Source organism: Microcaecilia unicolor, chromosome 7, assembly GCF_901765095.1.
Source record: "Microcaecilia unicolor chromosome 7, aMicUni1.1, whole genome shotgun sequence".
Lineage (NCBI taxonomy): Eukaryota > Metazoa > Chordata > Amphibia > Gymnophiona > Siphonopidae > Microcaecilia > Microcaecilia unicolor.
Window position 1 is genome coordinate 158100235 of NC_044037.1, and position 27438 is coordinate 158127672.

The 27438-nt window shown below is 42.5% G+C and overlaps 1 protein-coding gene across 1 annotated transcript in view; it reads right to left on the reverse strand.

Moving 5' to 3' along the window:
- Window positions 1–27438, reverse strand: part of PIKFYVE (phosphoinositide kinase, FYVE-type zinc finger containing) — a 750252-nt gene that overhangs the window by 222345 nt on the left and 500469 nt on the right. The window contains 2 exon segments of the mRNA XM_030210724.1: window positions 5980–6135; window positions 15596–15656. Coding sequence (XP_030066584.1) covers window positions 5980–6135; window positions 15596–15656 — 217 coding nt within the window.

Consider the following 27438-nt stretch of genomic DNA (forward strand, 5'->3'; position numbering starts at 1 on the left):
GGTGTCCAAAGAGGTAGTAAAATTGACTCTGGATCGCCTACTTTAAATGGCCAATTTGCAGTCAGGACAGGTATTCTATCTATTTTGTAGTCCCCAGGTAAGAGGGCAGCTTCTCTGTCACACTGAGTCCGTACTACTACTACTAATTTCTATAGCGCTACTAGACCTATGCAGCGCTGTACACTGAACATGCAAGATACAGTCCCTGCTCAACAGAGCTTACAATCTAATCAAGACAGACAAACAGGACAAATAAGGGATAAGGGAATTACTTAAAGTGGAAATGATAAAACAGACATGGGTACTGAACAAGTGAATAGGAATTAGGAGTTAAAAGCAGCCTCAAAAGGGTGGGCTTTTAGCTGAAGTTTGAAGTCGGCCAGAGGTGGAGCTTGACGTACTAATTCAGGAAGTTTATTCCAGGCATATGATGCAGCAAGATAAAAGGAACGTAGTCTGGAGTTGACAGTGAAGGACAAGGGTACAGATAAGAGAGATTTACCTGATGAACGGAGTTCCTGGGGAGGAGTGTACAGAGAGATCAGAGTGGAGAGGTACTGAGGAGCTGCAGAGTGAGAGCACCTGTAAGTCAATAAGAGAAGTTTGAATTGTATGCGGACACGGATAGGGAACCAATGAAGTGACTTGAGGAGAGGGCTATAGGAGCATAGTGACACTGACCCATCAAAAGGGCCCTTACGCATACCTTGTTTTTGCATGTACACTCTAAATTCAGTGATGATGGCAGTAACACAGGGGAAATTCCCTGACTTTGTTGAATAGTTTTGTATCATCTGCAAATTTGATCACCTCACTCATCATTCCAATTTCCATATCAATTATAAATATGTTAAATAGCACCGGTCCCAGTACAGATTCCTGCGGCACTCCACTGTTCACTCTCCTCCACTGAAAGAAATGACCAGTTAACCCTACCCTCTGTTTTCTGTCCAATAGCCAATTCTTAATGCAGACCAGAACATAAGTATTGCCATACTGGGAAAGACCAAAGGTCCATCGAGCCCAGCACCCTGTTTCCAACAGTGGCCAATTCAGGTCACAAATACCCAGCAAGATCCCCAAAATGTACAAAACATTTTATACTGCTTATCCCAGAAAAAGTGGATTTTCCCCAAGTTCATTTAATAACTGTCTATGGACACTTGCTTTAGGAAGCCATCCAAACCTTTTTTAAACTCTGCTAAGCTAACCGCCTTTACCACATTCTCTGGCAACGAATTCCAGAGTTTAATTACACGTTTGAGTGAAGAAACATTTTCGCAGATTCGTTTTAAATTTACTACATTGTAGCTTCATCGCATGCCCCCTAGTCCTAGTATTTTTGGAAAGCGTGAACAGACGCTTCACATCTACCCGTTCAACTCCACTCATTATTTTATAGACCTCTATCATATCTCCCCTCAGCCGCCTTTTCTCCAAGCTGAAGAGCCCTAGCCACTTTAGCCTTTCCTCATAGGAACCTTGCCTCCTATCCCATAACTCTCAAATTTTCTCAGGAGTCTCTCATGAGAACTTTAACAAAAGCTTTCTGAAAATCTAGATACACTACAACAACCTGCTCACCTTCATCCACGTTTATTCACGTCTTCAAAGAAATAAAGCAAATTAGCGAGGCAAGACTTCCCTTGGCTGAACCCATGCTGACTCTGTCCCATTAAACCATGTTTGTCCACGTGTTCTATAATTTTATTCTTTATAATAGTTTCCACTGTTTTGCTCAGCACCAACGTCAGCCTTACCGGTCTATAATTTTCCGGATCACCTCTAGAACCCTTTTTAAAAATAGGTGTCACATTGACCACCCTCCAATCTTCAGGTACTACAGACAATTTTAACAACAGGTTACATATTACTAACAGCAGATCAGCAATTTCATGCTTGAGTTCTTTGAGTACCCTTGGATGTATGCCATCCAGTCCAGGTGATTTACTATTCTTTAATTTGTCAATTTGGCTCAGTACATCTGCCAGGTTCAACGAGATTTCTTTCAATTCCTCAGCATCATCACCCTTGAAAACCATTTCCAGTACAGGCAGATCTCTTATATCTTCTTCTGTAAAGACAGAAGCAAATAATTCATTCAGTTTCTCTGCTATGGCCTTGTCCTCCCTGAATGCCCACTTTTTCTCCTTCATGATCTAACAGTTCCACGGAGTCCCTTGCAGGCTTTCTGCTTCTGATGTACCTGAAAAAGCGGTTTTAAATTTAGCCCTGAATTATACTGGTATCCAGTGAAGTTTTTGCAAAAATGGTGTGATGTGGTCACGTCCCTTGCAACCTTCTATGAGTCTTGCTGCTGCATTCTGAATCAACTGGAGCTGGTGCAGACCCTTTGTACTCAGACCATTGTATAGTGCATTGCTGTAATCCAGTCTTGATGTTACCATGGCATGCACAACTGGGATAAGATTTACCTTCTCGATGTAAGCAGAGAGGCAGCATAGCTGTCACAAATAGTAGAAGCAGCTCTTGAAGGTTGCTTGGATTTGGGGAGTCAGAGTAAGTGTTGAATCTAACTGTATTCCAAGGTTCCTGACTTGTGATTTGAGGAGGAGTTTGTACTTCCCAAAAGGGATTTTGAAGTCAGGTATGTATCCACTTGTGTTAGGGACCAAGAGAAGCTCGGTTTTACTTGGGTTCAGGCAAAGTTTGTTGTGTTTAGCCCATTCTTGAATTGACATTAGACAGGTAATCAGTTTATTCAAGGCTGTAGGTAAGTCAGGCTCAATGGGTATGAGTAGCTGCACATCATCCGCATAGATATAGAACTGAGTGTCCATTGACCGAATCAGCTCAGCTAGTGGCTTGAGGTAGATATTGAACAGAATAGGTGATAGTATTGATCCTTGTGGTACCCCACAGGTCAGTGTTCATGGTGGTGATGAGTTGTTGCCAAACATTATGGATTGTTGCCTGACTGATAGATAAGATCTGAACCAGGCAAGTACTATTCCATTGATACCTGTTTCTGCCAGTCGTGCTAGCATGATATCATGATCTACAGTGTCAAAAGCTGCTGAGAAGTCAAGCAGTACTAACATTGAGGCAAATCCCTTGTCTCAGTTTCTGTGAAGATCATCTACTAGGGATACAAGGATCGTTTCTGTTCCATAACTGTGTCTGAATCCAGATTGACATGGATCTAGCCAGTTTCTCTTTTCTAGTCAATCATTAAGTTGAACACAGACAGTTTATTGGAGGAGTGGAGGAGTGGCCTAGTGGTTAGGGTGGTGGACTTTGGTCCTGGGGAACTGAGGATCTGAGTTCAATTCCCACTTCAGGCACAGGCAGCTCCTTGTGACTCTGGGCAAGTCATGTAACCCTCCATTGCCCCATGTAAGCCGCATTGAGCCTGCCATGAGTGGGAAAGCGTGGGGTACAAATGTAACAAAAAATAAAAAATAAAACATTTATTCTAAGAGTTTCCCTAGAAATGGGATGTTGGATATTGGCAGGTAACTTTCAAGTTTGTCCTGGTCAAGGTTGTTTTTCTTCAGCAGCGGGCAGACCACTGCCCTTTTTAACGCTGTTGGTAGCTGCCCATTAGAGAGAGAGGTGTTCACAATTTTTATGATGCCATCTATAAGTCCCATACTTGCCTGCTGCACTATTTTTGATGGGCAGGGATCGAGGGAGCAGGTAGTTGGTCAAAGGTCTCTCAGGATTTTGTCAAGGCTCTCCTCTGTCATTGGGTTAAAAGTGTCCCATCTGTCTCTGTCAGGAGGGGGCATGTTTGTGCACCCCTGGTTGACTGGATGGGGACTGGGTGGGATTGCCTGTAAATCCTGGTGGAGACTTTTAATTTTGTTGGGAAAGTATGCAGCAAAATCATTGCAGTTCAGTTTAGACTGGGCAGGCTGGTTCTCTTGTGGGGGCTACAGTAGGCTGTTTACTATACTGAACAACTGCTTGGTTGAATTGGCAGCCTGTGCAATGCATTGAGAGAAATAATGTTTTTTGGTTGCTGTTAAGGGTTGGCGGTACTTTGCCATGTGCTTCCTACAGTTTAGTCTGTCTTCATCCAGGCGAGATTTGCGCCATCTCCTTCCTAGTTTTCGTCCTTCACATTTAAGGATCCGAAGTTCTGGAGAAAACCAAGGTGAGCATTTGTGAGTGGGGCATAAGACCTTTTTTAGTGGTGCTGTTTTCTCTAAGGTCTTGGCTAAGTGTGTATTCCAGATGTCAACTTGTTCTGACACTGCTGTTGTCTTTTCATCCACATGTGGATAGTCCAAAGCCTCTAGGAAATTCTTAGCGGTCAGCATTTCTTTTGTCTCTGATCTCCTTCCAAACTCTGGGAGGTGGCATTTGTTTCCAGTGGTCACTTAGGGAGAATTTAATTAGAAAGTGGTCTGACCATGATAGGGGTATTATTTCAATACTGTGATCCCAGAAGGGATATCCACCCCTTTGTGAATACCAAGTCTAGTATGTGACCCTTTTCATGGGTTGGAGTTTTGAAAGTATCAACACCTGAACTATTATTGTTTATCATTTCTTTTACTTGATATACCATTTTCCTTGTAGTCAAACCAAAATAGTTTACAATATAGCAATAAACAAAAAAAACAAAAAAAAAACAATACACAAAACCTATAAACAGTGGAAATCCATTATGAATAGGAAAGTTCATACACTCGAGACCAACCATCATAATGCAGGCATACCTCATATTCAAGCCACTGACAAACTGCTAATTAAAATCCAGATTTCATCTTGTGAGGCTTATCACAACTAAATAAATACAATTTCCTGTTCCCATTGCAGAAGTTCGACTAGGCAAACCACTCCGTAAGCCAGATGATGAGAAAAAAAAATTAAAAATCAAATTTTAAAAAATAGGTTTTCAGCAAGACTCTAAAAGATTCATATGACTGTGTAAGTTGTAAATGACGAGGAAGCGAATTCCAGAGAGTTGAGTCAAGAAGAAAAATAAAACAGCCAAACAAGTTAATTTTCAATGGGCTCTTAGAGGAGAAGGAAGAACTAATCTGTTAAGGAGCGAAGTGTATGAAACAGCATATAAGGAATGATATGGCTAGCAAGGTAGGATGGAGTGGCTGTATGCATAATTTTAAAAGTCATCGTAAGGATTTTGAATTTAATCTGGGATTCAATAGGAAGCCAATGTAGGAGGTGTAACAGAGAAGAAATATGATTGTATCATTTAGCATTACCAATAATGCATGCTGCAGTATTTTGTAATGTTTGCAAATGTTTGAGTTTAATTTTGGTAACACCCGCATAGATAGAGTTACAATAGTCATACTGGGAATTGATGTAAGCATAATGCAGTGAACACAGAGAAGGCTGATCCAAGATGTTATGAATTGCTCATAAACGACGCAAAAAGAAAAAAAAAACCCTGATTTTTAAAAACAGATGTATTTAAAAAATTTCCAAATAGCTCTTAATTTCTTCAATAGCACAAAAGAATCTCTTACCAGTTTATGAACCTGTGCACCCAAAGATAGTTGGATGTCCACCTCAATTCCTAAAATTCTAGAAGAAACATTCAGTTTTATCTGTGAATTATTAACCTGTAGCATCATATCACTGAAGGTTAAATGTGGACCTACCCATAAAAACTTTGTTTTCCCTTTGTTAAGCTTCAATTTATAAGCAGAAACCCATGTATCAACCTAAGTCCAAACAATCACCAAGAGTGGCAAAACAATATTATCATCATCTGCATATGTAAATGATTGAATCTTAGAGTTCTCCAGACATTTAGCTAATGATTGCATCAAGATATTAAACAGCGTTGGGGATAATGAGGAACCCTGAGGAACTCCACAAGTAGGTCTCCAGGACTCCACCATCACCCCATGCATTTTTACCCTATATAATCTGTCTAGAAAACTTCTGATCCAGTACAAAACAAGTCTCAACATATAATGAAATGATGCATCAAACTCCTTACCAAACAGCATAAGATCAAATTTCAGTAAATTATACCTTCTGAGCCACTGCCAGAGTCTAGTTCAGTGGCAGTAGGAGCTGTGCTTAAGTTTGTTCCCATAAGCTGGTCTGACACCATTTCAGGAGGAGTGGGCAGCTGGAGGTGGGTGAATCCTGTTGAATTTTGACTTAAGGCAGTCATGAAGCGATCTTCTGTTAGGAGATACAAACACCATAGCATATTAGGGGGAAAGATGTGTGGCACTCTTGAAGATATCCCCGTCACTGAACTAGATATATTATCCACAACTCAGTTCTAGCAGTAGAAAACCTCTTTAAGATAGATCATAATTATCCTCTTTGTACTATACAGAAGCACAGTCAACAAGACTTTCCAATAAAGGAAATAAAAGAATTGCTAAAAACAAATGGATGTTTCCAGCAGCAGTGAAGTTCTCTTAAATGCATTTAATCTCAAAATCGAACTGGGGGTAAAACATATTGTCCAACCAGAGAGGCACTTTCCCTTGGCTGGACAATATGCTGTCTTGACCTTTACCTAATAAATCACTATTATACCTAATACTGCACACAGTGAAGCATCATATCATATTAATAGGCTTAAAATCTAATATACAAATGAAACTCTTTCACCCAAGGGAGTCACTTACTTTGTAATATCATCACTGACGTGAATTATACGCCATAGGGTCCATTACATAAAGTTAGTCTTGTGACAAATAATGCATATTAACAGTGTTAGAATACATTATCTGTTAGTAGATGATATTGAAAATGACAAATAGCTAATCAGAATGCAACACTTCAATAATCATGCATTAAACACCACAGTCTGGCATCAAAAGAAGAAATAATGCACACTTTACTTTCAAGACATAATATGCTAACATAAGAACAATGATCTACCTATAATCCTATTATTACAGTTTTCATTCTCTGTTCTCAGCATAATAAGGTTCACAGTGATAGATAAATGTTGTACCATTGGATGTGAATTTACAAATAAATAAGCAAAGATTCTTGGGTTGGGTATCAAGAAAACATGCTTCTCAAGAAAGTCTTCTTTAAAGCTAACTAGTGTAAAGCGTTCTCTATATATTGGAAAATATAAAATGTGTGCTCAACAATCATTGCTAGACAAGAAGATTTTTTCTGTAGCTGAAGATCAAACTCTGGAACAATTCTAAATTTTTACATCAGGTCATTCTCAACTTTTTGATTTGCAGTTCTTCCTCCTCTTCTTGGTCCCTTTGGTGTTTTATCATTCTTTTTTTCCACAACTTTTTTTTTTTGCTTTTTAATTGTGTACTGGTAGATGACAGCAAATAGTGAACAATCATCTGTACAGTCACATTCATCAATTCAAAATTAATCCGTGTCCCATCCCATTTTTGGGACACGGAATGCAGAAGTCTACCTGGCACTGTCTTTATGAGCCTAAGTACTGGAGTTGCTGTTAAAGTCCATTCCAGCCAATCCTGATCCGTCTTGCTATACATGTGACACAGACTACAGAAGTTCACCCAGCAATATCCTTATGTTCCAATTACTGGAATTGCCATTGCACCCTTCTCCAACACATCCTAATCTGTCTTGCCATACACGGGACACAGACCATACAATTCTGCCCGTTACTGGCCTTAATTCCTCATAACCAGAATCACCATGTATACCCTGGAGGAAAGGAGAAACAGGGGTGATATGATACAGACGTTAAAATATTTGAAAGGTATTAATCCGCAAACAAACCTTTTCCGGAGATGGGAAGGCAGTAGAACTAGAGGACATGAAATGAGATTGAAGGGGGGCAGACAAGAAAAATGTCAGGAAGTATTTTTTCACGGAGAGAGTGGTGGATACTTGGAATGCCCTCCTGTGGGAGGTGGTGGAGATGAAAATGGTAACGGAATTCAAACATGCTTGGGATAAAGGGTGGTGGTAAATGGAGTTCGCTCGGAGGAGGGAAAGGTGAGTAGTGGAGTGCCTCAGGGATCGGTGCTGGGGCCGATTCTGTTCAATATATTTGTGAGTGACATTGCCGTAGGGTTAGAAGGTAAAGTTTGCCTATTTGCGGATGATACTAAGATTTGCAACAGAGTGGACACCCGGGAGGGAGTGGAAAGCATGAAAAAGGATCTGAGGAAGCTAGAAGAATGGTCTAAGGTTTGGCAATTAAAATTCAATGCAAAGAAATGCAAAGTGATGCACTTTGGGAGTAGAAACCCAAGAGAGACTTATGTGTTAGGCGGGGAGACTGATAGGTACTGAGGGGGAGAGGGATCTTGGGGTGATAGTATCCGAGGATCTGAAGGCGATGAAACAGTGTGACAAGGCGGTGGCCGTAGCGAGAAGGTTGCTAGGCTGTATAGAGAGAGGTGTGATCAGCAGAAGAAAGGAAGTGTTGATGCCCCTGTACAAGTCGTTGGTGAGGCCCCACCTGGAGTATTGTGTTCAGTTTTGGAGGCCGTACCTTGCGAAGGATGTTTAAAAAATGGAAGCGGTGCAAAGAAAAGCTACGAGAATGGTATGGGATTTGCGTTCCAAGATGTATGAAGAGAGACTTGCTGACCTGAACATGTATACCCTGGAGGAAAGGAGGAACAGGGGTGATATTATACAGACGTTCAAATATTTGAAAGGTACAGTGGTGGAAATAAGTATTTGATCCCTTGCTGATTTTGTAAGTTTGCCCACTGACAAAGACATGAGCAGCCCTTAATTGAAGGGTAGGTTATTGGTAACAGTGAGAGATAGCACATCACAAATTAAATCCGGAAAATCACATTGTGGAAAGTATATGAATTTATTTGCATTCTGCAGAGGGAAATAAGTATTTGATCCCCCACCAACCAGTAAGAGATCTGGCCCCTACAGACCAGGTAGATGCTCCAAATCAACTCGTTACCTGCATGACAGACAGCTGTCGGCAATGGTCACCTATATGAAAGACACCTGTCCACAGACTCAGTGAATCAGTCAGACTCTAACCTCTACAAAATGGCCAAGAGCAAGGAGCTGTCTAAGGATGTCAGGGACAAGATCATACACCTGCACAAGGCTGGAATGGGCTACAAAACCATCAGTAAGACGCTGGGCGAGAAGGAGACAACTGTTGGTGCCATAGTAAGAAAATGGAAGAAGTACAAAATGACTGTCAATCGACAAAGATCTGGGGCTCCACGCAAAATCTCACCTCGTGGGGTATCCTTGATCATGAGGAAGGTTAGAAATCAGCCTACAACTACAAGGGGGGAACTTGTCAATGATCTCAAGGCAGCTGGGACCACTGTCACCACGAAAACCATTGGTAACACATTACGACATAACGGATTGCAATCCTGTAGTGCCCGCAAGGTCCCCCTGCTCCGGAAGGCACATGTGACGGCCCGTCTGAAGTTTGCCAGTGAACACCTGGATGATGCCGAGAGTGATTGGGAGAAGGTGCTGTGGTCAGATGAGACAAAAATTGAGCTCTTTGGCATGAACTCAACTCGCCGTGTTTGGAGGAAGAGAAATGCTGCCTATGACCCAAAGAACACCGTCCCCACTGTCAAGCATGGAGGTGGAAATGTTATGTTTTGGGGGTGTTTCTCTGCTAAGGGCACAGGGACTACTTCACCGCATCAATGGGAGAATGGATGGGGCCATGTACCGTACAATTCTGAGTGACAACCTCCTTCCCTCCGCCAGGGCCTTAAAAATGGGTCGTGGCTGGGTCTTCCAGCACGACAATGACCCAAAACATACAGCCAAGGCAACAAAGGAGTGGCTCAGGAAGAAGCACATTAGGGTCATGGAGTGGCCTAGCCAGTCACCAGACCTTAATCCCATTGAAAACTTATGGAGGCAGCTGAAGCTGCGAGTTGCCAAGCGACAGCCCAGAACTCTTAATGATTTAGAGATGATCTGCAAAGAGGAGTGGACCAAAATTCCTCCTGACATGTGTGCAAACCTCATCATCAACTACAGAAGACGTCTGACCGCTGTGCTTGCCAACAAGGGTTTTGCCACCAAGTATTAGGTCTTGTTTGCCAGAGGGATTAAATACTTATTTCCCTCTGCAGAATGCAAATAAATTCATATACTTTCCACAATGTGATTTTCCGGATTTAATTTGTGATGTGCTATCTCTCACTGTTACCAATAACCTACCCTTCAATTATGGGCTGCTCATGTCTTTGTCAGTGGGCAAACTTACAAAATCAGCAAGGGATCAAATACTTATTTCCACCACTGTATTAATCTGCAAACAAATCTTTTCCGGAGATGGGAAGGCGGTAGAACGAGAGGACGTGAAATGAGATTGAAGGGGGGCAGACTCAGGAAAGATGTCAGGAAGTATTTTTTTCACGGAGAGGGTGGTGGATGGTTGGAATGCCCTCCCGCGGGAGGTGGTGGAGATGAAAACGGTAATGGAATTCAAACATGCGTGGGATATGCATAAAGGAATCCTGTGCAGAAGGAATGGATCCTCAGAAGCTTAGCCGAAATTGGGTGGCGGAGCAGGTGGGGGGAAGAGGGGGTGGTGGTTGGGAGGCGAGGATAGTGGAGGGCAGACTTATACGGTCTGTGCCAGAGCCGGTGATGGGAGGCGGGACTGGTGGTTGGGAGGTGGGAAGTACTGCTGGGCAGACTTGTATGGTCTGTGCCCTGAATAAGGAAGGTACAAATCAAGGTAAGGTATACACATATGTTTGTCTTGTTGGGCAGACTGGATGGACCATGCAGGTCTTTTTCTGCCGTCATCTACTATGTTACTATGTAAACATAAAGGAATCCTGTTCAGAAGGAATGGATTCTCAGAAGCTTAGACAAGATTGGGTGGCGGAGTCGGTGGTGGGAGGCAGGGCTAGTGCTGGGCAGACTTTCACGGTCTGTGCCCTGAAAATGACAGATACTTTTTGTGTATACCTTACCTTGATTTGTAACACATATGAGTTTATCTTGTTGGGCAGACTGGATGGACAATGTAGGTCTTTTTCTGCCATCATCTACTATGTTACCATCTTAGCACCACTTAGCCCATCAACATGCATGCAGCCATTTAAATTTCACTTTTATACCATCCTCTTTCCAATTAGGGATCTTCTGTGTTCATCCCATGTCTTTTTGAATTCCACCACTGTTTTTGTCTCCACCACCACCCTCAGAAGGGCATTAAAGGCATTGACTACCCTCTCTATGAGAAAGTATTTCCTGACGTTACTCCTAAGTCTACCACTCCACAATCTCAATTTATGTCCTCTGGTTTTACCATTTTCCCATCTTTGGAAAAGATCTGTTTGTATACTAATACCTTTCAAGTATTTAAATGTCTGTATCATCCCTCCTTTCCTCTAGGGCAGTCATGTCGAACCTTTCAGAGACCGGGTGCCCAAACAGCAACCCAAAATCTAATTATTTATCGCAAAGTGCCAACAAGGTCCCCCCTCCCTTCGAGCACCAGGCCCCCTCCCTCCAAATTTTAAAAGTAATCTATCTTACCTTGTCGGGGTTAGGGTGGCAGCAGCGGTAAAAAGCATGCAGGCTCAGCTCGGTGCTTAGTTCAGTTTTCAGTTTTCCCTTCTCTCTCTCTCAGCTCTGGTCCCGCCCTCATTTCCTGTTTCTGCAAGGGCGGGACCAGAGCTGAGAGAGAGAAGGGAAAACTGAACTAAGCACCGAGCCAAGCCTGCATGCTACTGCCCTAACCCCAACGAGGTAAAATAGATGACTTAAAATTCGGAGGGAGGGGACCTGGAACTCGAAGGGAGGAAGGAATGAACTTCCAGTGGGTGAACGAACTTCCAGTGGGTCTCTCCTCCGCTCCGACACAACTTTGAACTGCTAGCGTGATCGCGCCAGCAGCTCATAGCGGCAGTACAACTCTGGCTGAGCGACGGCGCGCGTGCCAACAGAGAGGGCTCTGTGTGCCCTCTCTGGCATGCGTGCCAAAGGTTCGTCATCACTGCTCTAGGGTATACATAATTCAGGTCTTCCAGTCTCTTCTCATACATCATCTGGCACAAACCTCATATCATATTTGTCACCCTCCTCTGAACCACTTCAAGTCTTTTTACACCCTTAGCAAGATACAGCCACCAAAAACGAACACAATACTCCAAGTGGGGGCTTTACCAAAGACCTGTACAGCGGCATCATCAACTCCTTGCTTCTGCTCCTCCTCCTCAGCCATCATCATTTCTTTCCATCTCCTCCCAAATCATCTTTCCTTTTATTTCTCCTCTCTATAAACTTGTTGCACCTCTTCCTTCATTGCTTACTCCTCAAACTTCTGGTTTTCTCTCTTTCTAAATGGCTTTCCCCCCTTTCCTCTTCATTCCTTTGAGTACTGTCTCCTCCCATTCCTGCTTCCTCTTTGGGTTTCTTTCCCTTTCTTTACTATATTGGCCTGAGGAAGTAAGGTTTCGGTCTCCGCAAGCTAGACAAAAAATGTATTAGGTTAGTCCAATAAAAAGGTATTGATTTATTTGCCATTTTTTGTTTTATTTTCATTTATTAATTTTTGATGTTGTGATTGGAATGCAAATTACAGTATTCTATAAGCTTGGAGCCTAAGTGTATGACCTACTCATGCCCCACCCACAAGCACACCCCATTTGCAGTTACGTGATAAAGCACTTAGGCGCTAATTTATAGGTGCCTGCCATTTATGCTTGTTTGGATATTTAACTTTCAAACGGGTGCCTAACTTGTGGCACACTATACAGAATTAGGGGGTTTATGATTGCCATGATTTTTGTTAGAGTGCTGCTGAACATCACTATTCACATGGCCAACAGGAAGATTGCAGATTAGGGGCTAGGGCTGACTAGGAGCCGAGTGGTAAAGAATCTGCATATATTTATAGAATACTGCACATACTGTTCTGTTTAATGTATATTATTCTGATTTTTTTATATATAATTTCCAGGAGTGTATTCAGTATGCACATTACCATCAGTAACAGAGGTGCTAGAGAGGAGGCAGCTGGTGCAGTTGCTCCACAGCAACACAGTGAAGGAATCCTTCCTTGCTGTGTTCTGAAGTGCCCCCAATATCACTTTACTGCTGACATAGGTGTTTCCCACCCACCCCATCTCAAGGATTTTAACTTGTCCCACCGTACTTCACTCCCCCATCATCCTAGCCTCACTCCACCCCACTTTAGCCTCCCCAAAGAGTCACCGGCTGCCTATGTTACCACTTGTATTCCACATATTCCAAACAAGGCCTACTCACAGCAGACTACATAAACAACCATTTAGAAACCAATTTAAACACACAGTCCCCCAAATTCTATAAGTCGTGCTTTAAAAATTGTGTGCACAATTTAATTGAATAACATATCAATTAGCACAGATAACTGGGCCCAATCAATTATCGATGCTAACTGGCATTGATTGAAATGTATGCGAGCATAAATTTTAACATGCTGCACATAAAAGGGACACGGTCATGGGAGGACCATGGGTGGATCAAGGATGTTCCTGCAATTTATAAAGAATAAGGGGGATCCACACCTAATTTAGGTATGAGAATTTACACCAGGGTTCAACTGTGTAAATGCGCATACAAGTAGTCATGGATCCCAGCGTTAAGCACTATTCTATAAATGGTATCTAACTTTGAGTGTCGTTTACAGAATAGTGTTATGCACTATTTTTTTTTCAGCGCCGAACTTTCGGTGCAATTTATAGAATTTGGTCCTATTTGTGCAAAAATTTCAATGTCGTATATGAGGTCAAATATGGCTACAATAACTTACATATATTCTGAATATAACAAACTGATACATTATTTTAAGTATATCTATACAATAAATTAAATATACCTTTCATAAAGCAGAGATATCCATAATCAGATAAACAAATACCTCTTAAAAGAATACAAATAAAATTCCTGACTAGCTATATTAAAAATGGCCAATCACAACTGATATGTAAGAAACCAAAACAAATATTAAGAAATCCCACCTAATTTTAAACCCCAAATGTTTAATAGAAGGATTTTACATTTCTAATTTTATTCACTTATCAGGCCCCATTCAAAAACAAGACTATTGTTGTAAGGACCCTGGAGGGGACCCAGGAAAACTAGAGTTAGGGTCTACAGGGGATAAGGGAGAAATGGGAAGTCTGTGTCAGTTATATAATGAAGGAAGTTTAAGTTTTTTCTGAAGCTGAAAAGAGTGGCCTTGAAGACTATGAACTGTGAATGTTTGGCTTAGGCTAATTGTCTGTTGAACCAAACGTACTAGCAAAAGGCCTTGAAACCTAAGCCTGAAAGAAACAGAAAAAAATGGTCTACAATGTAGGCAAAGAAGGATGTATGTGGGCCAACATAATATGGTGTACCTATTGATGGAAGAGACAGGGCCTGAGAAAGGGAAAAGTGTGTTGCCTGCAAATTATGTTATCATGCCAAGAACAAATCTGTATTCTGAAATTTGCTAATAAAGCAGCTCAACTAAAGGAGAGATCAGAGACCTCAAAGCTAATGGATTTTGCAGCTGGGTGATAGTCTCTCCTTAAGCTGGCTTTAGTTACAGCTGTAACCTGTTTTGTGTGTTTATTTCCACGAACATACCTTGGGCTCTGAAATATAAGAGCCCAAGTGATGGCTGTTGGAACCCCCAGGTTCCAACAGCCACCACTATCACCAATACTACTCAAAGAGCCAGGTTTTTAATTACATACTGAAACAACTAATTTGTTTCCAGGAGCAGCACAGAGAGAGTTTCATAAAGTGAGAAGTGCCCCTGTAAATGTCCTATCCCTGTTTCCACTTAAACATACATCTTTTGAGAGTAATTATAAATGGGTTTCATAGCATGATCTACTACTATATGATGACTCACACCAAGAAAGTGGTTCCCTCTAACAGCCTGGGCCAGATGAAAGAGAGAGGCTGTATCCAGCCATGTGGAATCTCCTTGAGCATAAGAACAGAGTACTCATTTATGATTCCTGCAGGCAGGACTGGCCTTATTAATTGTGGTGCCCTGTAGGGACCAGTTTGGGGGGGCCCCTCCCCCTAGTGGTCCAGAAGCAGGAAGTTACATCAGAAGGGGTCAGATGCAGCACAGAGCAGGTTCCAGAGTTGGCGGCATATGGTCTATGCAAATCACTGCCACTGCCCTGAGCCCTCTACAAAGCGACGTACACATTAAGAACGGGGCGGGGGGAGTTCAAAGACAGAGGGACATACTAGGACAGGGTCCTGTAATGCCACCCCTGCTTAACACCAGCCTTGCCTGCAGTTTCCTCTTTAAACAGGAGGCTCCTAGTAGAAAGTAGAAATAGCTGCAAGGATTACAAGAAGTGCTGCATTCCCACACTGTTGTTTTTGCTGCTTGTGGGGAGATGAAAGAGTGGATAAATGCATATAATTAAATGGACTCTTGTCCTCAAAAATTCCTGCCTTATGAGTGTAAAATGGTTAATCTATGTGGTGCAATCAGCCTCCCTCCTCTGAAAGTTTTCATAGGAAATAATGCCAAATGAAGAACAAAATGGTCCATCCAGAAGGGCTGAAATGTAAACTTAAGGAAAACAGGTTCAGTTTGTTCCTTATGGCACAGAGCTGCCTAGTCACCTTAAAAAAAAAACAACAACAAAAAAACTGCTTTTATCCTGTCCTCTTCAAGACCTCATCAGTAAATAGTGCAACACACCTTTTTCGCAATTTTGTTGTGCTGGAGAGGAATTGCGTGGAGAGGCATCCATCGTACTACTCTGTGAAATTAAACAGAGAAAAAAGTCACATCCATGTTCAGCTTAATAAGAAAACAAAACAAGGTATCATATCTTTTCTACTAGAGAATATTATAATAAGCACAACACTGAACAGCTTAATAGACAGTGGTTGCTGCTTTGTACTGTGAAAGAAGGAAGATGAATCAGAATCAAGAATCAGCCCATTATTCTTCCAATTGAGGTGATAGCTACAGATGAGACCTAGGGTGGTTAATAACAAGCCCTAGCCAGTGTAAGCATTTTGTAAACACCCACTGAGCTATTCCAAGGCCAGAAGGTAATTTGAGGTACTAGTGATGAGGTGTCCTATTAAAAATCTAAAGATATCTGTTGTGAATCAGTTGTCTCTTTAAATGCCTCCTTAAAATCCAGTAAATGCAGCTGTTTCCTATTTAAAATGATTAGAACAGTGCAGTTTTAGGTATTTCTATCTCAAATCTATCTTTTTTAGAATCAGTAATTACCAAGGGTAAAAATCTCACCCTCTCGCCTTTAATCATATATATCAGGGGTTCTCAACCCAGTCCTCACGACATACCTAGCCAGTCAGGTTTTCAGGATACCCACAACGAATATGAGAGAAATCTGCAGGCACTACCTCCATTTTATGCAAATATATCTCATGCATATTCATTGTGGGTACATGAAAACCTGACTAGCTAGGTGTGTCCTGAGGACTGGGTACAGATTGAAGTGCTCTGAACAGCAAGAGGGAGGTGATTTATGGCCTGAGTATGTCCTGGTTTTGGATAACCTGATGCACTTTTAGGGACATAAGTTCTGGAAGATCACCATAAAAGATACAACCTGTAACTGTCTCATCATCTGGACAGCACAGCTGTTGAAGGCTATAACAGATCAATGGTTTGCAAAAACCTAGGTGCTTTCCCTAATTTCTATCCCATTGGATGATACTTCTAGATCAGATTCTGGAATACTGGCTTTTTCCCCTGGAACCAGCCAAATTCCTAACTGGTTTTGAAGGTGGCAGTTGTGGGGGGCTTTGAGCTCTTCTAATCCAGGTGGCAATTTTTTTTACACACTGACACACGTGGCAGCACCCTAGCAATATATATATATATATATTTTAAGACTGCTTCTTTAGAAAACCACTCAGGTACCTCCAGGGTGCTGAAGTTATTTTATATTCAGCAGGAGAAAAAGTCTGCAGAAAACAATGTGATCTTCAAAAAGATTCATTGCTTCCTTTAACTTAGATCTTTAAAAAGATTTCCCCTGCTCAAACAACATACTAGCAAGCCTTTCATGTGTCTTCACAAAGGTTTGAAGCTTGCAGCCTGCCTATGTATTCTAGTATAGTGCTTATTGTAGAGGCTCTTGATGGAATCTTTAGGTCTGGTAAACTAGATTTTTTTTTTTTTTTTTACATTTCTCACTTTTTCTCTTGAGGGTGTATAGCGAAGATACTTACCTGTAGCAGATATTCTCCGAGGACAACAGGCTGATTATTTTCACAGTTGGGTCGGTAATCCGCGCCAGCCCGGGAACTGACATTTAGTACAGCAAAAAAGTTTGCTGGAGCCTTCCAGCGTGCCGTGCAGCAGAGTGCCTTCCTGCCTGACACGCTCCTCAGTCCAGTCACGAGTAAAAGACAGATAGAGAAGACAACTCCAAAGGGAGGTGGGCGGGTTTGTGAGAATAATCAGTTTGCTGTCCTCAGAGAATACCTGCTACAGGTAAGTATCTTCGCTTTCTCCAAGGACAAGCAGGCTGCATTATAGTCACAGTTGGGGTATCCCTAGCATCCAGGCTCACCCAAAACAACAAAGGTTGGTCAATTGGACCTCGCAACGGTGAGGACATAACAGATTAACCTGAAACTATATACAACTAGCTGGAACAGAACAAAAAGGGCCTAGGGGGTGGAGTTGGATTCGAGACCCCAAAAAGATTCTGCAGCACTGACTGCCCAAGCCGACTGTTGCGCTGGGTATCCTGCTCAAGGCAGTAGTGTGATGTGAATGTGTAAACTGAAGACCACGTTGCAGCTTTGCAAATCTCTTCAATGCAGGCTGACTAAGTGAGCCACCAACGCAGCCATGGCTCTGAAATTATGAGCCGTGACATGGCCCTCTAGAATCAGCCCAGCTTGGGCATAAGCGAAGGAAATGCAATCTGATAGCCAACTGGAAAGATTGTGCGTTTTCCAATGGCGACTCTCCTCCTGATGGGATCAAAAGAAAAACAACTGGGCAGTGTTAGGCTCTCAAGTTCAAAACACGTAGGCACGGACTCTGGAGCAATCGTGAGCCCTTGGGCTGCTGACGAGGAGTGGCAGCAGCAGGCAAAACCCACCAACCAACATTGGGCTAGCACACTGGCAAAGGCAAGGACTGCAGACGCAGACAAGCGAGCCAGAACACACGGACTGGAACACACGGGACTGGAACCAGGCTTCACCTACTCTTGGCCGCCGTTCCCCAGGGGTTGAGCCCCTGGGTGCAGGCAGCCGGCAGGACTTGGAGGAAAACTGGTACTGGAACTAGCAGGCTGGAACACCAGGAAACTCACACTAGAAGGAACACTAAACAAGCTTGGCCAAAACAGAGCTCAGGATAGAAATCAGGATTCAGGATTCCCAAATAGACCAGACGGGAAGGAAACTGAAAGCAAGCAGGGCAGACACAAGCAGGAGGGGAACTGAAGCTGAAGACAGCCAGCCACGAATGGAGGAAGTACAGATACTATACAGGGATAAGGACTTCCAGACAAGCTTGACTAACCAGGGTGGGGTAGAAGCCCAACGGGAACAGGGAACCAGGATACAGAAGTGCCCACAGGCACCCAGACAAAAGCAAGGCTGCAGTGCAAACTGCACTGGGGAATCAGGTTCTCAGACAGAAGGGAAAGGAAGCCAAAAGCAGACAGGGTTCAGAAGTGCCCACAGGCACCTAGGCAAAAGCAAGGCTGCAGTGCTAACTGCACAAGGAGTTCAGGGTTCTCAGACAGGAGGGAAAGGAAGCCAAAAGCAGACAGGGTTCAGAAGTGCCCACAGGCACCTAAGGCAAAAGCAGGGCTGCAGTGCTAACTGCACAAGGGGTTCAGGGTACTCAGACAGGAAGGAAAGGGAACCAACAGAACGTTACACCCATGACTCATCTTCACATGAGATCAACCCAGTGGACCCTGGCTTCTCAGTGGTGTCAAGCCACAGGGAGCCTGGAAGATGTCATCCAAGTGTCCCCAGAGCTTATACATTCCCTTCAGTGGTGGACCATTTAATCCAGTTTGATTCTGGGACTTTCATTCCAAATTCCTCAGCCAGAAAAGGTGCTGACGATGGATGCATCTCTCACTGGGCTATAAAGAACCGGAGCAAACCAGACCGACAGGAATTGTCAGGAGCCTCAGGCAGTGCTCTTTTTAACCTAAAAGCCTTATGCATCAGCAGCACAAATTCAGGGGAAAAAAAAACTCACCCTGTACATCCGCCCCCACATTGGGGGAAGCGGAGGCAAAAGCTCCTTTAGAAACCTCGAAACGAGGCATCCCCCTGCACTCAGACCCCTCCGCAACCGCGAGGATCGAGTCACGTGGCGCCTCCAAGATGGCAGCCGCTGCCAACTCCGGCAGGCGGGAAAAATCACCACCCGCCATGCTCGTGCCAGCATTAGCATCTAGGCAGCATGTGCAGCAAAGCCCCGCTGCCGATCTGCGTTTCCCAAAGTCGGAGCAGCGCTTAACCCCTTCAGCAGCCCTCAAATACAGAAAACAAAATGGCACCTTTGCGCCAAAACTTACCCCGCACAGAGCGTTGTCAGCGGGAACCTCCCCAGATATGCTGGGCACCTCTCTCACCTCAGGAGATCGAGTCAAATGAGCTGCGGTCAAGCTGCACCGAACCAGGAGCTCAGGAGAAAGCCTCTCTCTGTTTTGTTTTTTTTACTGTGAGGAAAGTTAGAGGCAGGCAGCCATAGAGGAACTCCGGGAGGAGGGGGAATGGGGTAAGGCAGGGAAAGGGAAAACCAAGTATGCCTTTAATGTGGGCACCACCAGCCACAACACCCCCTGCTCTACTGGCACAGCACAGGAGCCACCCCAGGCAGAAATCCAGGAGCTGAGAAGCGACGTCCACACCTGCTGGGAGATAGAGATATACTGAAGGCAGAGGGGATTGGGCGTCCTGGAACACCATGTGCTTTCAGTGTTCTCTATCTCCACCTGCTGGTAGGCAGATACAACCCATCAGTTAATGGATTCATCTGCTGTTGATGACAAGGAAACACTATTATCAGGGTACAAATTATATTCCAATGATATAGTGGATCAAACTGGAGGAGGGGTGAGATATAAGTACATAAGTAATGCCACACTGGGAAAGACCAAGGGTCCATCGAGCCCAGCATCCTGTCCACGACAGCGGCCAATCCAGGCCAAGGGCACCTGGCAAGCTTCCCAAACGTACAAACATTCTATACATGTTATTCCTGGAATTGTGGATTTTTCCCAAGTCCATTTAGTAGTGGTTTATGGACTTGTCCTTTAGGAAACCGTCTAACCCCTTTTTAAACTCTGCTAAGCTAACTGCCTTCACCACGTTCTCCGGCAACGAATTCCAGAGTTTAATTATGCGTTGGGTGAAGAAATATTTTCTCCGATTTGTTTTAAATTTACTACACTGTAGTTTCATCACATGCCCCCTAGTCCTAGTATTTTTGGAAAGCGTGAACAGACGCTTCACATCCACCTGTTCCATTCCACTCATTATTTTATATACCTCTATCATGTCTCCCCTCAGCCGTCTCTTCTCCAAGCTGAAAAGCCCTAGCCTCCTTAGTCTTTCTTCATAGGGAAGTCGTCCCATCCCCGCTATCATTTTAGTCGCCCTTCCCTGCACCTTTTCCAATTCTACAATATCATTCTTGAGATGCGGCAACCAGAATTGAACACAATACTCAAGGTGCGGTCGCACCATGGAGCGATACAACGGCATTATAACATCCTCACACCTGTTTTCCATACCTTTCCTAATAATACCCAACATTCTATTCGCTTTCCTAGCCGCAGCAGCACACTGAGCAGAAGGTTTCAGTGTATTATCGACGACGACACCCAGATCCCTTTCTTGGTCTGTAACTCCTAACGTGGAACCTTGCATGACGTAGCTATAATTCGGTTTCTTTTTTCCCACATGCATCACCTTGCACTTGCTCACGTTAAACGTCATCTGCCATTTACTACTACTACTACTACTTATCATTTCTATAGCGCTACTAGACGTACGCAGCGCTGTACACTTGAACATGAAGAGACAGTCCCTGCTCGACAGAGCTTACAATCTAATTAGGACAGACAAACAGGACAAACAAGAGATAAGGGAGTTTTAAAGTGAGGATGATAAAATAAGGGTTCTGAACAAGTGAATAAGGGTTAGGAGTTAAAAGCGTCAAAAAGGTGGGCTTTTAGCTTAGATTTGAAGACGGCCAGAGATGGAGCTTGACGTACCGGCTCAGGAAGTCTGCATATGGTGCAGCAAGGTAAAAGGAACAGAGTCTGGAGTTAGCGGTGGAGGAGAAGGGTGCAGATAAGAGAGATTTACCCAGTGAACGGAGTTCCCGGGGAGGAATGTAGGGAGAGATGAGAGTGGAGAGATACTAAGGAGCTGCAGAGTGAATGCACTTATAGGTCAATAAGAGGAGTTTGAACTGTATGCGGAAACGGATAGGAAGCCAGTGAAGTGACTTGAGGAGAGGCTTAATATGAGCATAACGACCCTGGCGGAATATTAGTCGTGCAGCAGAATTCATTTAGCCGCCCAGTCTTCCAGTCTCGTAAGGTCCTCTTGTAATTTTTCACAATCCTGTCGCGCGTTAACAACTTTGAATAACTTTGTGTCATCAGCAAATTTAATTACCTCGCTAGTTACTCCCATCTCTAAATCATTTATAAATATATTACAAAGCAGCGGTCCTAGCACAGATCCCTGAGGAACCCCACTAACTACCCTTCTCCATTGTGAATACTGCCCATTTAACCCCACTCTCTGTTTCCTATCCTTCAACCAGTTTTTAATCCACAATACGACATTTCCTCCTATCCCATGACCCTCCATTTTCCTCTGTAGCCTTTCATGAGGTACCTTGTCAAAAACCTTTTGAAAATCCAGATACACAGTATCAACCGGCTCCCCTTTGTCCACGTTTGTTTACTCCTTCAAAGAACTGAAGTAAATTGGTCAGGCAAGATTTCCCCACACAAAATCCAAGGCAGCAGTTCAGGAAGCAATATCAATAACATATGCACTAGGCAAAGTACTTATCTGAATGCTGAGAACATCATACACCCCAGGGTTCTGAAAGAACTCAAACATGAAATTGTTAGTGATCTGTAACCTGTCGTTAAAATCGTCCTTAGTACCCATCTGTAAGCTGTAGTTAAAATTGTCCTTAGTACCTAAAGATTGGAGGGTGGCCAATGTAACGCTGATTTTTAACAAGGGCTCCAGGAGTGATCCAGGAAATTACTAGGACTAGGGGGCATGCGATGAAGCTACAATGTAGTAAATTTAAAACAAATCGGAGAAAATGTTTCTTCACTCAACGTGTAATTAAACTCTGGAATTCATTGCCAGAGAATGTGGTAATGGTGGTTAGCTTAACGGAGTTTTAAAAAGGTTTGGACGGCTTCCAAAAGGAAAAGTCCATAGACCATTATTAAATGAACTTGGGGAAAATCCACTATTTCTGGGATAAGCAGTATAAAATATTTTGTACATTTTTGGGATCTTGCCGGTATTTGTGACCTGGATTGGCCACTGTTGGAAACAGGATGCTGGGCTTGATGGACCTTTGGTATTTCCCAGTATGGCAATACTTATGTACTTATAATAAGCCTGACTTCTGTGCCAGGGAAAATAGTGGAAACTATTATAAAGAACAAAATTATGGAACACAGAGACAAACATGGTTTAACAAGACAGAATCAGCATAGGTTCAAGCCAAGGGAAGTCTTGCCTCAGCAATCGGCTTCATTTCTTTTAAGGTGTAAATTAACATGTGGATAAGGGTGAGCCAGTTGACGTAGTGTATCTGGATTTTCAGAAAGATTTTGACAAAGTTCTTCATGAGAGACTCCTGAGAAAATTAAAAAGTTATGGGATAGGATACAATTGTCTTTCTGTGGATTAGGAATTGGTTATTGGACAGAAAAAAGAGGGTAGCGTTAAATGGTCATTTTTCTCAATAGAAGAGGGTGAATAGTAGAGTGCCACAGGGATCTGTACTAGGAACGGTGCTATTTTACATATTTATAAATTATCTGGAAATCGGCACAAGTGAGGTGACTACATTTGCAGATGGCACAAAACTATTCAAAGTTGTAAAAATGCATGCAGATTGTGAAAAATTGCAGGAAGACCTTAGAAAACCGGAAGACTGAGAATCCAAGTGACAGAAGAAATTTAATGTGGACAAATGCAAAGTGATGAGCATTGGGAAGAATAATCCAAACCATAGTTACCTGATGCTAGGGTCCACCTTAAGAGTCAGCACTCAAGAAAAAGATCTAGGTGTCACTGTAGACAATACCCTGAAACCTTCTGTCCAGTGTGCAGCAGCGGCCAAAAAAGTAAACAGAATGCTGGGAATTAGTAGGAAAGGGATGCAAAATAAGACCAAGAATATAACAATGCCTCGGAATCGCTTCATTGTGCGACGTCACCTTGAGTACTGCATTCAAATCAATTCTAGCAAAATTTTAAAAGCTTCAAACAAGAGAGACCAAAATGATAATGGGGATGGAACTCCTCCTGTTTGAGGAAAGACTAAAGGGGTTAGGGCTTTTCAGCTTGGAAAACAGACGGCTGAAGTGGAAAATGATTGAGGTCTATAAAATGCTGAGTGGTGTATAATGGGTAGAAGTGAATCGATTTTTCACTCTTTCAAAAAGTACAAAGACCAGGGGACACTCAATGAAATTACACTGAAATACTTTTAAAACAAATAAGAGGAAATTTTCACTCAAAGAATAGTTAAGCTCTAGAACTCACTGCCGGAGGATGTGGTAACAGCGGTTAGGGTATCCAGATTAAAAAAAAAGTTTTGGACAAGTTCCTGGAGGAAAAGTCCATAGTCTGTTATTGAGATGGACATGGAGGAAGCCACTGCTTGCCCCAGGATTCGTAGCACGGAATGTTGCTACTAATTGGGTTTCTGCCAGGTACTTGTGACCTGGTTTGGCCACTGTTTGGAGAATAGGATACTGGGCTAGATGGACCATTGGTCTGAACCAGTATGGCTATTCTTATGTTCTTAAGATCATTTTTAAAGCGAGATCTATTGACTTTAATTCCCAAGGATTGGAATGCTTGGTTCCCCATAACTGGAATATTGTTGGGAATTCTTATATTATTATAGTGGCTCTGTAGCTTCACTGAGCTATCTTTTTCTAAACTCAGGCCCACCCTAGTCTTTGTACTTTTGGAACGAGTAAAAAATCAATTTACTTCTACTCATTCTACACCACTCAGGATTTTGTAAACCTCAATCATATCTCCCCTCATCCTTTTCTTGTCCAAGCTGAAGAGTTCTAACCTCTTTAGCCTTTCCTCATATGAGAAGAGTTCCATCCCCCTTGTCATTTTGGTCGCTCTTCTTTGAACCTTTTCTAATTCTGCTATATCTTATTTTCCGTCTTATTCACCATCCCTTTCCTAATAATTCCTACCATCCTGTTTGCTTTTTTTGGCTGCCGCCACACTCTGAACAAAAGATTCTTACTCACTCGGGTGCTTATAAATCTGATCTTCTCAGGGTGGGCAGTGTAGAGGCATGAATTGCTGATGTTTTTCATAAGAATGTAAGCATTGCCATACTGGGTCAGATCATCAAGCCCAGCATCCTGTTTCCAACAGTGGCCAACCCAGGTCACTTCTTTCTTCTTTTAACAGTTTGCAATTTTATTGTAAACTCACTGTTAATTGTTGTGATTGAAAGGTTACATATCAAGCTTTTCAACTTTACCAAAAAGATCTAGAACATTTGTTCCACTAGGAGCAATGCACGGTCGTGTGACACCATTGATTGGTGAACCTTTGAATTTGTATGTAGCACACACTTTTTCAGTGGTGGCTCAAAGTGAATTACACTGAGGTACAGTAAGTGTCTGCTTGTCTTCAGAGAACAATGACATGAAATCTTATGTAATCTGTGTTTTCTTTTGGGTTCTAATATTGATCTGTTTGTGTGGAAATTTGAAGCCTTTTATTCAGACTTTGGCTGCCAATATCTGTAAAAAAAAACCTTTTAACCCATCAGATTGTATATTTTAAAGAGTGGGAGCCAGATGCTATCAACACTTCAATGCTCAACACTCAGCAGCTACATGTATACCACTGACCTCATAGCGACTCTTTTCACATGGGCAAACCACCTAGGGCTCTCGCCTGCCTCTTCATTGGCCCAAATACATGACTTAACTTGCTTATTTTTATATATTCTTTATATATTTACCTGAACTTTATCAAATAAGAAGCTTCAACTTAGCTTATTTCTCTGGTGTAGATCTGTAAAAACGGATTAGCCAAGCCTATTCAGACAGTGGCACTGAATATCATTACATACCGCTGGGAAGTATGAGGATGGAGCAAAGGCAGCAGCAGAGGTTACAGCAATATTCAATCTGCTAAATGGATAACTAACCGAACAAAATTAGGAAAACAAAAAGTATGCATATGTGTGTGTGTGTGTGTGTGCGTGTCTAGTTTGTAACAGCACACCTTTTTGTAAGGAAAGTAAATAAAAGAGGAGAGGAAAAGGAAGCTGCTTTGGTTCTCAAAAGTAGTAGCTGAAAAGGTAAGGAAAAAGAGGTTATCCTTTATAAACTATAAGAGATCACAAAAAGAGGAAGACGAGCAACAATATCTGGAAAAGCTAAGAGAAACTGGTAAAGTAGTCAGGAAAGCAAAGATGCAAATAGAAGAAAAAAATAGCCAATAAGTAAAATGGGGAAGGACAAGGCATTTTTTAGATATGTTAGTGATAGGAGGAAGTGCAAATGTGGCATTGTGAGACTCAAAGGTGAAGGGGAGAAATATGTAGAGCTGATAAAGGTATAAAGGTAAGGAAGAACTGCTTAACAAATATTTCTGTTCTATAGTCACAGCTGAAGGGCTAGGAGCAGGACCACAGAAGACAAACACAAATAGGAACGGGGTGGGAGGGTTACTCCCTGAACAATTTTCAGAGGACTGTGTTCCTGAGGAGCTACCTAAACTAGGTGGACAAGGCGATGCAACCGGAGAGGATACTTAAGGAACTTAGGGAAGTTCCAGTAGCTCCTCTGGCTGACTTTTTAAATTATTCTCAAGTCGGGAGTGGTCAGACTGGAGAACAGCAGATTTGGTACCTCTCCACAAAAGCGGAAGGAAGAGGTTGGGAAATACAGACCAGTAAGTCTGACTTCTGTGGTAAGTAAATTAACAGAAATACTTTTAAAACTGAGAATAGTAAAGTTTTTGGAATCCAATAGATTACAGGACCAGAGGCAATATGGTTTCACTAGAAGCTGATCTTGTCAGACAATCTGATTAATTTCTTTGACTAGGTGACCAGAGAGTTGGATCCAGGGAGAGCACTAGCTGTTGTGTATTTAGATTTTAGCAAAGCCTTCGACACGGTTCCACATAGACAACTAAAAAATGCAGCATCGTGCATCTGGGCTGCAAAAACCTGAGGGGATGGTATAGGTTAGGGATTGAAGAACTTTTGTGCATGAAAGAGGAGCAGAACTTGGGTATGATCATATGTGATGAGCTTAAAGTGGCCAAACAGGTAAAAAAGGTGACAGCGAAAGCTAGAAGGATGCTTCAGTGCATAGGGAGAGGAATGGCCAGTAGGACAAAGGAGGTGAAGATGCCCCTGTTTAAGACTCTGGTGAGACCTCATTAGAATATTGCATACAATTCTGAAAACCATACCTTCAGAAAGATATAAATAGGATGGAATCAGTCCAGAAGTTGGCTACTAAAATGGTCAGTAGTCTTCATCATAAAGCATATGGGGACAGACAAATATCTCAATATGTGTACTTTGGAAGAAAGGCACAAGAGGGGAGATATGATAGATACATTTAAATACTTATGCGTACATTTAAATACTTATGCGGCATAAATGCACAATAGGCAAGTCTCTTTCAATTGAAAGGAAGCTCTGGAATGAAAGGGCATAGGATGAAGGTGAAAGGGGGTAGACTCGGAAGTAACCTGAGGAGATCCTTCATGGAAAGTGTGGTGAATTCGTGGAATGGTCACCTGGTGGAAATGATGGGAGTTGAAAACAGCATCTAAATTCAAGAAAGCTTGGGACAAGTACACAGATCTTAGGGGGTGTGATGGGGAAAGTAAATGGCATGGATGGAAAGATTGGATAGGCCATATGGTTTTTATCTGCCTTCATTTTTCTATATAACATATCCAGATGTAGAAACAGCCATAACCTCCACTTAGTCTTCAATCTTCCATATGCTTACATCCTGCGACACCTGTCCTTTCCCCATCCATCTCTAATCCAAATATCCCAAATCACATACCTCTCAACTGGAAATACATTGCACTGTAAAGCTATCTGTGTCATAGTCAAATCCGACTCTCCCCCTCCACCCCTACTAAAAGTTCAGATTTTTGTACTTTTAAAACTAACATTTTCAGTTAATCAGTCTGAAATAGCTAATAATCCTTCATTCAGCATGGCTAAAACTGACACTAGGAGGCATATTTTCAAAGCACTTAGCCTTCCAAAGTTCC